The 13,794-nt window shown below is 38.2% G+C and overlaps 1 protein-coding gene across 3 annotated transcripts in view; it reads right to left on the minus strand.

The window, feature by feature from the left end:
- Positions 1–13,794, minus strand: part of ADCY2 (adenylate cyclase 2) — a 207,789-nt gene that overhangs the window by 20,797 nt on the left and 173,198 nt on the right. For all 3 annotated transcript variants that reach the window (XM_083874798.1, XM_083874797.1, XM_083874799.1), the window contains 3 exons: positions 7,052–7,171; positions 3,170–3,354; positions 1,571–1,655 (listed from right to left, as the gene is read on the minus strand). In XM_083874798.1, the coding sequence (XP_083730924.1) occupies positions 1,571–1,655; positions 3,170–3,354; positions 7,052–7,171 (390 nt within the window). The remainder of the gene's footprint in view (positions 1–1,570; positions 1,656–3,169; positions 3,355–7,051; positions 7,172–13,794) is intronic.

The following is a 13,794-nucleotide window of genomic DNA, read 5'->3' on the forward strand; positions in this document are numbered from 1 at the left end:
AATAGCTATTAAACACAGCCACAGAAATACCAACTGGCAGAAGGTGGGAAGTATATGTCCCTGGAAAGGTCACTCTGTGCAGGTTGATTTCCTCCCCTATTCTTCTTCCAAACATTTGCTTCCCATCAATATCACCAACAGTAACTCAAAATGGCAGGTCTTATGCTGGGTATGTACTAAATCATACCATTTTCCAATAATTAGACTTTATTTGAGAGTGTTTTGAAATGCAGAAGGTTTTTTTTCTCCTTCCTCTTTAAGGGAGAATAAGTTAGCAGAAAAATCAAAGGCAAAAGACTGAAGAAGTACAAATAAGTGCTATTATGACAAGGATCGTGGACCTACAGCTATGAAAATGAAACCTTTTTCCATTACAGAATCATTTCTTAGTTGGTGTGTAAGAGAACACCTGTAGCTGTGTGCAAAACAAACTTTCTTGTTGATGTGACTGAAGCCACAAAGGAATCTTTCCCAGTGAAGATGATATTCCTTCTCTCCTTTATTTTTGGTATTGCACCCTCTGCCTCCATCTGAAACTTGAGATGACAGGGACTAAAGATTCTCCTCTGATGGGATGAAGAACTTAGCTCTCTTTCTGAGGGAAAGTAGCTGTGCTCTAGACCCACTCTGTCACCATCATCAAAGGAACAAACTCTAATATGCTGCTGGTGACAAGGCAGATGAAGAATGTTGTTTCTAAATCAAGAAGGATGTTCCCCACTACAATAAATACTGCAGAGACTGCCGGATAATTTTTTGTGTAGTAAGCTGCAGGGTCTGTACGGCAATTTAAATGACAGTCATTAGCTTTTGAGGAATTGTAATGTAAATGAATGATTTAAGGACAGTCTGGAATAGTCCTTCCCAAGGCTGCAGTCTGTGAAGGCTCAGGCTGTTTATGAGATCTAACATGGATTGCCTCTTTCATTTCAGAGACCTGTCTCGTGCACTGCATTCTGGCACAATGGGCTGGAATTGAAGCTTTTACCCATGAATCCTGTACAGGCCTGAGCATTTAGAGAAAGAACTGCCCTGGCATCTTCTCTCAGCTTAGTACAGGGTAAAACCATTGACATCACAATTGTTCTGGAAAAGCACAACTGGGTAATAAAAAGAGTAGTTTCCTGTTGGGTCACAGTTTTAGTGCAACCGTGGCCTCAGCGTGTGGTACACGTCTGTGTGCATGCTACATTGTTTCTGTGTCTGCACCAAATTGTAATAACTGTGAAGAAAATAACTTGCAATTAAGCAACCAGGGCGAAAGCAGATGGATGCAGACAGATGGCAGCAAACCGGGAAGCTACGAGCCAGTATCGGTCAGAATGACAAGCAATAGTCACAGCACTCTATCAGCATAATGTCAGTGATAGCTGGTGGGGAGGTTTAGGGGGCTGTAGGAAGGCAAGATAAAAAATAGTTTTGTAGGTGCTCCTGACACTCCTTTGCAAGGGTATGGGGAAGAACCATAAACCATAAACACCAAAACGTGTTTCTTAGAGAAGGTGGCAGGCTGCATGTGGCAGCTGGCATTATGTCCACTGGTGCAGGTGAAGAGAAGTGTGGGTCTTACCTGTCTACCCAAAACCAGTAATGTGATGAAGAATATGAACAAGGAAATTGAGCCCATTGTCTTCAGGTCCTTCAGTATTCCTGGTCTATAAAATAAAAACATAAGTAAAGCAGGCTGCTCAAAAGTTAAACAAATATTATTTTAAGCACCAAACTAAGACCACAATTTATATGTACTACCTTCTGGTATTTAAACTAAAAACATTTCAATATGATATGCTATATTATTTGATGAAATATCATTATTTATATTACATAGCTTTAAACACCTCTACTATATTCTCTGCAAATGTGCCTACATTTTGAAGTCCAATAAGATGAGGATTTAGGAAAAATAATATCCTTTTTTACTTGCAAATGGAGAATATTTGTAGCTTATTCTATACAAGTAGAATAAAAATAGATTTTTAATGCAATACCACTATTTCAATTGTGGAGAGCTCAACCATATCCAATGAATATGAAGAAATAGAAGCTAAAGCACCTAGCTCCCAAGAGACCTTTTCACCTGAAAATTACAGGAGGCAAAACTAGATCTTGTACAGAGTTTATTAAAAACTCTGCTTTGGGAAAAGTCACTAAAGGTAGTGACTTTTATAGTTCACACTATAACTCCCCAACTAATGCCACTGAAACAAGAACCTTGATGAGAGATCTAGGAAGGAAAATACCAACAGACAGAGCTTGACTGACAAAATCAAAGCTACTGGAAGCACAAGCTCAAACTAACCTGTCCTCTGGTTCTCCATACCATCACACACATACCCTTTCCATTAATAAAATGGGAACAAAGACTTGGGTTTGTTAATTTAATCTTTAGATTTAAGTGCAAAAAAAATCCTACACTTTTTTTTGTTTGGTTGGGTTTTTTTCCTCTTCAATTAAGATAATTTTCCATTATTCTTACAGCACAGGAAAAAAATATATTGAAACTACACTAAATATCTGGAATTTCTGGTATGGCATATGCCATACACTTGGCCTACATAAAAGAGAATCACCTCTTTGTTTTGAAAATGAGGTAGAAATTACACCTGTCCAAAAGTTATTTTACACAGCAATAACAGGAAGTAGAGTCATAACTTTGGCCTTACATATTATCACCTGTAACAAAGATTTCAGCAGTCTCACTAAAAACTTAAGATACAAATGCACAGGCACAGCAAAATAAAACGAAAAAGATCCACACTGTTATTCTACTATTTTTTTCAATTGCTAAGACTTCATTTGTAAACATTTCAGACTATGTACTAGTTCTGGGGAAGTTTCTTTATCTTGTAGAAAATATGCTCTAAAAGCCTCAGTGATGTGCAGCCTGAGGCCTTAACAAACTTGATGATGACTTCTTTGGAATGTCTTTTATGACAAAAATGCAAATTAAACCATATCCTATTTCCTATAGTATGTGATTTAAATGCCTTGGTCAGACTTATTTTATTCTAATGCTCTGAGGTGTGACATTAAATCAAATATTAACTGCAGCAGGACAATGATTTTACATTGTGACTCAGATTATATATAGCCAAACATGTATGTTCCATGACATAAGAACCACCATGGGTAGTATTTATCTTCAGAAAGACTGGAGTTAGCCACCTACCTTCTAAGAGGTGCCATTGCATACATAAATTTGCTGTAGTCATCCAGCATGGGCCCATGAGTGTGCAGAAGGATAACATTGTAGCCCACCAATGCAATCAACATTATTACCATTTTCAACTCATAATTTATCCTCAGGAAAACAGAACAGGAAATGAGCCCTAATATGCAGCTGTATATAAAATACTGGCAAAGAGAAATCAAATGGAAAAATATTTAGAATTTGGCTCTTGAGTAGTAAATCATGCATAATAAAATGCTCAGGCTACTTTAAAAAACAAATTATTGACTGACCACTGAAGTCTGCAATCTATCACAATCTGGGACCTTATGGTTTATAGACAGCCAATAAAAATAAATTTATGCTCCCTAATTTGCACTCTTCGACACATGGATTTACTCATCTGCATTTGTGGGATACCACTGCTGGTGTTGAAATCTAATGTAGGAGTCTGCTGCCAGCAGACTGATATAAGAGTTATTCCTGTTCCACTGTAAAATTTTCATTCATTCTTGAGTCCCAGGATTACCTGTATGTCTTGCTAGCATTTGGGCCAAGGTCAAATGACTAAAGGCCTGAAAACAAAAATTTCATTGCCTAAATTTGCAGTTGTTATAAAATTGATGCAGTACACAGTTGTTATGAATATCATAGATAGGCAATTTTACAAACTCTAGAAATGCAGCTAGGATAGGAAAAATACAAAGCTATTAGCAGGGCCTATGCATAATATAAGTATAAAAATCCTTTTCTCAAATCCTGTGGAGTAATAGCCATATAAGAACACATTCAACTGCCAAAAAAATAAAAGCCTTTTCTTTCCTATATCATATATATCAACAAAAATACATATAGTTGAAGTTAAATTCCTGGAAAAAATATTTTCTCATTATACTTTCTGGAAATTGGCATCAAGATTAATGCTAAAATAAGAATCATCTCCAGAATCATTATCTTAGACTTTAATATGCAACCCCTTTGCCAGAAATGCTTCCTGAAAATTAGTCCTGCACCTTGCAAGGAAGTTTCTTTTCTGAAACTACAAAGCATTCTATTTCTAGTCCTGCTATTTTCGGACTACTGTTGACTTGTTGATGGCAGCACTTTTGACAGAACCTGAATCACTGTATACTAATTTTGGAGGATCACTAAGAAGGATAATTTTCACAGCACCCATCAGACAGAATTTATCTGCCATCTCAGTCTTTGCTGCTACTGTAATTTGCTCTAAGATCTGGTTGAAATAAGAAATAGATAGAACTATTTTTCAGAATCACCAAAAAATGAAACTTCTCTGATAGCTGCATTTCAGAGGAGGTCACACTCCAAATTCAGTGTTACATAAAAATAGCAGCATCCTTTTTTTTGAGTCAATAAGGTATTCTACTGTTGAAATCAGTTTTCCAAAAAGAAACAAGCAGAGGCAGTCTTGAATCCACAACTGGATACTGTTTGACAAAGACCCAGAAATTTTCAAGTGAAACAGTCTCTGACAGTGTTCCATAGGAATACAGAGCATAGATTGAAAATTTCAGACAAGGGTGGATGAATTAGCGAAGAGTGGCACAGCCTAACATTTAAGAATGCAGACCTTGCAGTGAAATGCAGTGTTTCAGTAGGCAACAAGCAGATCTGGAGAGTCTGGCAATCCACAGAGCAGTGAAGCTGAGCAGGTGCAGGCGCCTGCTCTGCTTAGTGCTTCCCTTGGTCACAGGATAACCTCAGCCAGCTCATCCAACTTGTCACAACCCAGGAGCCTGCAAGCAGCTCCCACTTGGTACCAGTGTGATGCCACCTCTGCAGCCTTGGCTTTATCCAACAGTGCAACAGAAATGGATGCAAATATCTCATGGATGTCCCTTTTGTCTGACAGCTGAAACAACGAATAGAAATATCTCCTTCTAAGAAAAGGAGATATCTAACATCTCAAAAGAGAAAAATGCTGGGTAATCTCTCCACAGACAGAATCTGCACCTCAGCATCTGAAGGGGTGTAACTCCATCTATTCTCTTTTTCTTTCTTGTGCTAGCTAACAAAGGTATTTTAACCAATACCTCACAGAGTCTGTGCCTTTCTTACTGAGATCACAGGTCTGGTGCCTTGCACCAGGGTATTACACACACAGGATCCAGTCCAATGCATTTGGTCTCTTCTCTTAAAATTTAAGACCTACAATTCTGTGGGTAAAAAGATCTTTACTTAAGTAAGGAGGAATTCTACTCCCATATGTCCATACAGAAAAACTTGAGGACAAAGTAAGTTTGTAAAAGAATTTCCTAGTCAAATAAAATATATCCCAAAACTGCATCTTCTGAATGTCAATGTTTACTTATTTAACCTGTGGAGGTGGCAACACTGATACCAGAGTGTATTCTGTCCCAGGAGCAGATCTACACATCAACTTCTATTACATGGAAACTACAGAAGCATCATAGCAAAACTAAACAAAACTAGACACGAAAAGGCTCCTATAATTTACTGAGGAATCTTTGCTAAGTCTTTTTAAGAAGTAAGCTATACTAATCAAAAAAATTATTTTGGGGGGTAGAGAAAGAGGCAAATCAATTGCTTTGCTTCACAATGAACTTAATTCAGTTGGGGCTAAAGTAATTTCCAAAACTCTTATGTACTCATTTTAGATGACATAGTCAATAGATGTCAGGTTTACTATCATAAATCACATAAAGTTTATCAACATGAATAAAGCTTAAAACTAACACATAGATTCAAAGTAACAAATTTTTAATTTAAGGAAACAGACATTTGTCAGCCTAAGTATTCAATATCTTATAGAGTGAAGAGAGACAAATTTAAATCTCAGAATAAAGAAAAAAAATTAAAAAGTGGTAACTCAAAAGGAATTTATAGCTTTTTCAAGCTAAGATATATGCAGTGTCTGGGGATGAAAAACAATACATATTTGAGAGATGTTTTAAAGTTTTTAAGATCTTCAGCTAACTGTAATTTTTTCATTTATTAATGTCAGAAGTGAAATTTTAACATAATTTTTTATGCCAAACTGTCAAAGACAAATTTTCGTAGATGAAAGCATTTGTTTTAATACTTTAAAAGCTATAAATCCTGAAATCAGGACACACCATTTTGGTAATGGTCTCATTATTTCACCATAGAGATGAGATAAACGCCCTTCTCATTGTCACCAGCTTATTCACCCAAACCCAGCTGACCTATTTTGACGCAATATATGGCTTGTTGGTTTCAACTGCAGGTCTTTCGTAATCCTTTTAAGAATCACTGCTCTCTAAGATGCAGTTCCCAATTTTTTGCAGCAATGTCCTTCCCCCTCCTGCATGTGCCATTGTGCTTTTGTTCACACTGAGGCATCTTCTTCAGATCATTTCAGGTCTCTTAAACACTTTATATAGTGGTACATGAGAGTTTTATTTCCACCCCTCTCACAGCACCTCTTACCAAATATGGAATGACAAGAGTGTGATAATTTCACACTTGTTGAAACTGGTGAATGTTTTCAGGTCAGTTATCTGAAAATATTCCCACCGTGGGAAACCTGCCTGCAGACTAACCTGGCTTTCAGTGCACAGTCTGCTTTGCAGATGCAGTGTGTTAACTTAATATCTTGTATTGTGTTAGCACGGGTACATAAGTTAAGCTTCCTTGTTATTATGCTGTTTCCTGCTTTTTTTATCTGACATTCATTAAAACCTCTATTTTCAGAAGTACTAAGCTCATTTAACTTCCCACTTACTTCAAATGCAGTTGCAGCTGACTAAAAAAAAAAAAAAAAATAATGCTTTTACTGCAGTCTCAAAAATGGGTGGGTGTTTAACTTCAAGCAGATCTAGTAACAGTCAATTTAGTGTAATTGTAGTAAACAAACAAAGAAATCTGAAATTAACTTACCGGTAGGAAAAAACAGTTATTTTGTATACACCACCGTGTCTGATTACTTGAATTAGGAAAACTTGCATTTGATGAATTAAGAACTGAGGGGAAAGTTATCACAGCATTATCCAGGAAAAACTAGAAAAAAAAATAAATCAACATATAATCCATTAGCATGACAGATGTTTAAGGTCAAACTAGAGAATAGGAATGGAGAAGCAGAGAAGGCCTTACATGATACCATTTAATTTTGGTATTTTTACTTTTTTTTTTTTTTTTTTTGCATTTTAATTTGAAATAGAAAAAGGAAGATGACATAACATGATTATTTGTTCCTGCGTTCTCAAACAAAAACAACTTTGCTACCCTTTGCTAATATGACACTTTCCACTTGAATAAAAGAAAAAAAGGCTCTTTGCTATATTACTTTTACTCATCAGAAACTCACATAGCCACAAGACAATGAAGAAATAAACTCTATATTAATAATTCCTGGATTTACCTCAACTGAATGTCCTATTTAAACACAGGAAGAATTAAAGAAAGAATAAGAAGCCTTTAGTGAAGCTGGTTTACACAGATGCAATAACATAATAATGCTGACACTAATATCGGGTCTAATGTAATTGAAAGTGAAAAGTGGATCCAGTTATTTCTTGGGTCATCAAATTCAGCCAGTGATCACACAGGAAACCATCATCATACAGACCCTCTTGATGCAGTAATCCAGTGCTTTCTTAACAATTTTGATGACCACATTTATTCCAGTAGTTTGAATCTCAAAGTTTAAGCTGTTTCTACATTTAACCACTATTCATGGCTAGTTCTCTTGATTTTCTTCTTGTCATAAGTTCATCCTTTATCTTTCACATAGCTTCTTCCTCTCCCTATTATTTAAAGTCCTAATTTTTAGTGTCATCTTAGACTTCATTGTGCTCATCAATCTATATTTTTCCTTGTTCCTTCCCTGAAAACAACCTCTTAGTTCCCCTAATTAGTCTAGTAGTCACCATCTGTAGATATTTCTTTCAATTCAACCTTCTGGGTGACCAAAACTTCCAACACACTTCCCATATTTTTTCAGTGAGTCATACAATAGCACTAATACTAATTCTGCAGAAAATATATTACCATATATCCTGGAGTCACAGAACTTTTAGAGTAGGAAGGGACCTCTGGAGACCATCCAGCCCAACCCCCCCGCCGTGGCACAGTCACCCAGATCAGGTTACACACGAACGTGTCCGGGTGGGTTTTGAATGGCTCCAGACAGGAAGAGTCCACAACCTCCCTGAGCAGCCTTTTCCACCCTCAATGTAAAGAAGTTCTTCATGTTGAGGTGGAACTTGTGTTTTAGTTTACGGCCATTGCTCTTCATCCTGTCTCTGGGCACCATTGAAAGGAGCCTGGCACCTTCCTCTTAACACCCGCCTTGGAGGCATTTATATGTATTGAATAAACTGAATACAAAACCTGAATTTATGTACCTAGAACAATGCTCCTTTGCTCACAGCTACAAAACCTTCATAGCTCACTGTACCTCATGCAGCTGGGGCTCAGACAGATCTTGATGTTACAGGAGCTTAACACATTCAACATATGGGCATCATCCCAGCTATTAACATCATGCTCAGCAAATGTGAGGTAGCTTTCCTTTATTGGGACTCACCTAAGTAAATGCAGGTTATACTTACCATGGGTTAAAAGTAGTCACATGGATGGTTATTGTGATTCAGCTGAATTGACATTAAACCCACATAATTAATTAAAATCCCAAACTCATCACCTATCCATCTGATGAGCTTCCAACATGTATCAGAATTTCTTGTCACTAATCTGTCAGACCAACTATAATTTTGAGCATTTTACTACTAAATTTCATCCTAGTTCTTCTACTCAAATCCACACCTGACTTCTTCCGTTCTAAAATTCTAAGCCTTACCTCACAAACATTGACTGTCATTTTAATTTATTAGCAAATTTCATAGTCTCTCTTATACACTAAATATGAAAATCCACACGTGGTTGACCAGAGTAGAGCTCCACAGGTCACCTCCCTATCCCATGCTGTTCTCTGCAGGTAGTCACTGTGTAACCCACCTCTAAATTCTTTCTCTATTTCTGTCTTTTAACTACCATTACAGAGAAAAGCGGAACTGCTTCACTTGGAGCAACTAAATGTGGGTCAAAATGGTTTATTGGTTAACTAATGTTAGATCTGGTCAGTCATAGTTCTGTACAACCAGGTCTCGGAAACTTCCAGTGACAGAGACCCACAATCCCCCTTGGCAGCTGTCAGCACTGTACATGCACATTGACTTCTTTTATCCTTCTAAAGACTAACCAACCTCCCATGTCACCACTTGTGTTGAGTGCCCTTTGACATATTTTATACCTCTTCTGAGAAGAGTCTGAAGCCATTCTCTCTCTAGCTCTCCTTCAACAGAAGCCCAAGCTTGTGGATTTTTAAAGGTTATCAATATGCCACCTACTACCAAACATTCACCTGTGCTGGACTTTTGGGTTCTCTTGCTTTGCTAATGTAACTGTGCATGTGAAACTACATATAATTAACCTGCCATCAGTGAACTACAAAGTCAGGATCAGGATCAAGATCAGGATCAGAAATAGAACAGATAAACCAGGAAAACAGACCCTACAAAATATTAATAAACACCTACAGATTTTGAAACATCCTTTTATAACTGATCCCAAAGAGCTCTAATGATGTGCACATGCAGAGAGTTACATGCACATCTTCCTCTTCCCACAGGATGTGTGGGTGAAATGCACACATTCACCCAAATTCCCTCTTCTGGGAATGCAGGTTCCTCTACGGGCACACGCTGCTGAAAGGAGATGCAGGTACTCTAGTTTTATGTGCATCTTTTACCAGCTCCCTGCAAGTTGTCAATGCACATGCTTGGAGAGAAAGCCCTGTGAGTTTGTGTGAAGGGACAAACCTGAGCAGTGGCTTTTCCCTGCTTGTCCCAGCCTGTGCTGTTCCCTGCCCATTTGCACAGCAGGCAACTCAGTATCTGACAGGCAGGCTGCTCTTGCTGGCTGAGGCAGAGGTGTGATGCCAGAGAGGTGACTTATGACAGTGTCATTAGAGTATTTTGACAGTCATCTGTTTCCACTCATAGCTCTCTGTCTCTTGTTACACATTTCCACATTGCCCAGTGAGGCTGTGGAGTCTCCCTCACTGGAGATTTTCAAGAACCATCTGGACACAATCCTGTGCTTTGTGCTCTGGGATGACCCTGCCTGAGCAGGGGGTTGGACCAGAAGATCATTGTGGTCCTTTCCAACCTGATCCATTCTGTGATTCTCTGGCTTTCTACTTCTTTTCACACTATTTCGTTCTTCACTTAAGGGTTTTCTGAAGTTGCTTGGTTACTTTTTAAGCCAGCTGATGCTTGTCTCCCTCTTTTAACAGGAACAATTTTGGGCAAAAACCCTTCAGACAGCTTTGAGGATTGACTCCCCCTCCCTGCCCCCAGCTATTTAATAGCTTTTGTGAACAAGGGCATTTGCCAAGGGAACCCACATCCCACTAACAGTGCATATACTTTTCCTGTAAACATGAAATATTTAGTTGCAAAATCCCACCTTATGCATGTCCCTAGAGCAGAGATTATATAATGTGAAGAACTCAAACACAATTATATTATAAAAACACATAAGGCATGCATATTTATATATGTTAATTTCTATTAACATTTGGGTTTTGAACTTTGCACAAATCATTTCTGACCTCTAAATGTTACCTGTATATGCAGAACACTATATGAAATAGGATATATCTATGCATATATTAACAAATATGAAAAGGAGGTGGGGGGGGGGAAGGATATGGAAGTGTTGTCACCTGCCATGAGCCAAACAATGCTTATTTTTGAATGATGTGTTTGCACTTGTCTTTCTTGTCTCATCAGTTATCTACATCTGCTATCATGCTTTGAAGATACATATTGTTCTTCAACATAGTATTTTTTGTAAGAGTAGGTTCAGTCCCACTAAGCAGTCACACCTACTCAAATGACTCAAATGAAAGCAGTATTTTTTATGAATATCAATGTTTGCCAGGGAACGTCTGAGAATGCTACCTTTATATTCTTATTTTAACTTCATATATTCTAACAGCTTTTTCTTGTGTTCACATGGTCTGCAATCCTCAGTTGTGAGTTTTCTTCCTCACACAATGAAAATACCTGCTTTCAATGGGAGCCATGTGGTGACAGACCCTACCCACCAAAAGGTGGGATAAGCAAATTAGTGCATCTCTCTTGTCTGAAAACAACTTAATACACTAGTTTAGATCTCAATAGGAAAGAAGCCATCTTTCTCACTGAGGCACGAAAGTACCTGGATAGAGAATGCATACCACAGCTTCCTTTAAAAAATTGCAGTTGAGTCAGGACTTTTATTCCCAGATCCTCACAATAATGCCTGAAGAATAGTGTAAATAATCACAAATTCCAGTATCATTCCCCCTCTTCCCAAGCTCAAAAAGGGAGGTTTAAGGATGGCCTGGAATGCTAAGTTCCTACCAAGACTGCTATGTATTTTTTACCAAATAAAGGTGATGCTGAGATATTAGTAAGTTGTAAAAGGATAATGAAAATCCAGAGCATACTGAAGTGCATTTAGCAGAAATTTTAGAGCATTTTGCCTATGGGTTTTTTCTGTGCATCTTAACACCACAGTGCTCATGCATCTGTGTTATTTGGTGTCTTTGGCATGTGTCTTGCTAACAGTCAAATGGACCAAATCAAAGTTACTCAATAATTTCTTTTTTATGAAAATTTGTGTGCCAAGTGAAAATGCATAACTGTCTGTGCTACCAATTCCTAGCTCTCTGTAGAGGCAATATGTAGTGGCAAGTTTACTTGCCTTGTTCAAAGCTCCCACCAACAGGAAAGATGAGGAGCCTGCTGGCCCTTTACAGACTCACATAGCATGATTTTTGTATTTGACAGATATGGAGAGATGATATGGGTCTTCCCACATCCTTGAAAGAAACCAGAACTGCTGCAAACATTATTTCAGACCAGTGTTTCACTTGCTAGTGCATCTTTGCTAATCTAGTGTACCTAGACTGATACTGATTTTTTAAAATTCCTTAAATCCTGGAATAGATTTGTGACTGGGCCCTGCAAGTACCACTTAAATGACATTACTTCAGCTGTGCTTTCTCCTTCCAAGCCCCTGGCCAGGTCAACCTCTAGACAGTGTCTGTATATTCTTCTTGAAAAACATGCATTAGGCACCCTCCAAAACAGGGTCTTCAATGTGCCAGGCGCTGTAAGGATATATAATTAGAGTGTATCTGCCAAAGAGCTTAACTATTAAAAATACAAGTTCAGCAACAGAGTCAGCTACACTAAAAGGAAGGTTTATTAAAGAAACCAACTTTCCATTATCAGAATGAAAGCAGGCTTGATTAATTATTTGTCATTATTTGAACATAGGATATCATTCATTACTTAGAGGGGGTCAAAACTTGCATCATTTAAGGCAACTTGTGCTCACAGATGTACATTAACCAATGGAACAAAAAAACCTCTCTCAGTCTTCACATTCCTGAACATGAGTTCTTTAGGAGGAAATAGTCCAGTTGCTAAAATCCACTGGATGAAAAGACAGGAAAGGAAGTAATATCTAGAGAAGGACCACAAAGATTATCAGAAGGCTGGAGCACCTCTCCTATGAGGACAGGCTGAGAGAGCTGGGGTTGTTCAGCCTGGAGAAGAGAAAGCTCCAGGGAGACCTTACAGCACCTTCCAGTGCCTGAAGGGCCTAAGAAAGATGGGGACAAACTTTTTAGCAGGGTCTGTTGAGATAGGACAAGGGATAATGGTTTTAAACTAAATCAGGGCAGATTCAGACTACATATAAGAAAACATATGATGAGGGTGGAAAGGCACTAGAACAGGTTTCCCAGGGAGGTGGTGGATCCTCTGTTCCTGGAAATACTCAAAGTCAGGTTAGACAGGGCTCTGAGCAGTCTGATTCAGTTGAAGATGTCCCTGTCTCTGGCAGGGGGTGAACTACATGACTTTTTAAGATTCTTTTCAACCCAAACTATTCTATTATTCTATGATCTTGAATCTTAAAGCTGGTAGTTAAGAGTAATTAAGAGTTGGTGGGACAGTACAACACTGAGATCTTGTTGCTTGTGCCAAGAACCATTCATGCATTTGATGCAGAAGTCACTGAAACCAAGAGCTGTTGCAGGACTCTTTTATCATGCTCTATTCCTTGAGACCAAATAAATCCCAGAGGATGGTGAGGGACAATCATGTGATGTACTGCCTGCAGTAGTTCGTTCAGTTTTCAAGTATTGACCCTTCACAATCATGCAGTCCTGCTGGGCCACCTGGATTGCTCCATGCAGGATACTTTCTCCTGAGCAGTTTAAAGCAGGCCAGCTTGACAAAAACAGCTTTCCTCAGCCACTGATTGATGTCCTACTGTCTATAAAGCACCAGATCTAATGCTTACCCTCTCTCTTCAGCTCAGAACTATTTGATACTTATGTGACATTAGCTGATTTTTAACTTCTCTTTGCTGATCAGGACTGCATATGTCTCAAACCTGAATGGGAGATTTAGATGTCTGCTGAAACAGCTAATTTCAAATAAAATTGCACCCCCACTCTTCTCCAGTCTCCCTTGACCATGAAGACTGAGTTTTATTTGACATTTTGGTCTTAATGATGATTTATTAGGTGTGGCATGGTTAGACACTTTTTATCT

Source organism: Zosterops lateralis, assembly GCF_965231275.1.
Source record: "Zosterops lateralis genome assembly, chromosome: 1".
In the NCBI taxonomy this organism is placed as follows: domain Eukaryota; kingdom Metazoa; phylum Chordata; class Aves; order Passeriformes; family Zosteropidae; genus Zosterops; species Zosterops lateralis.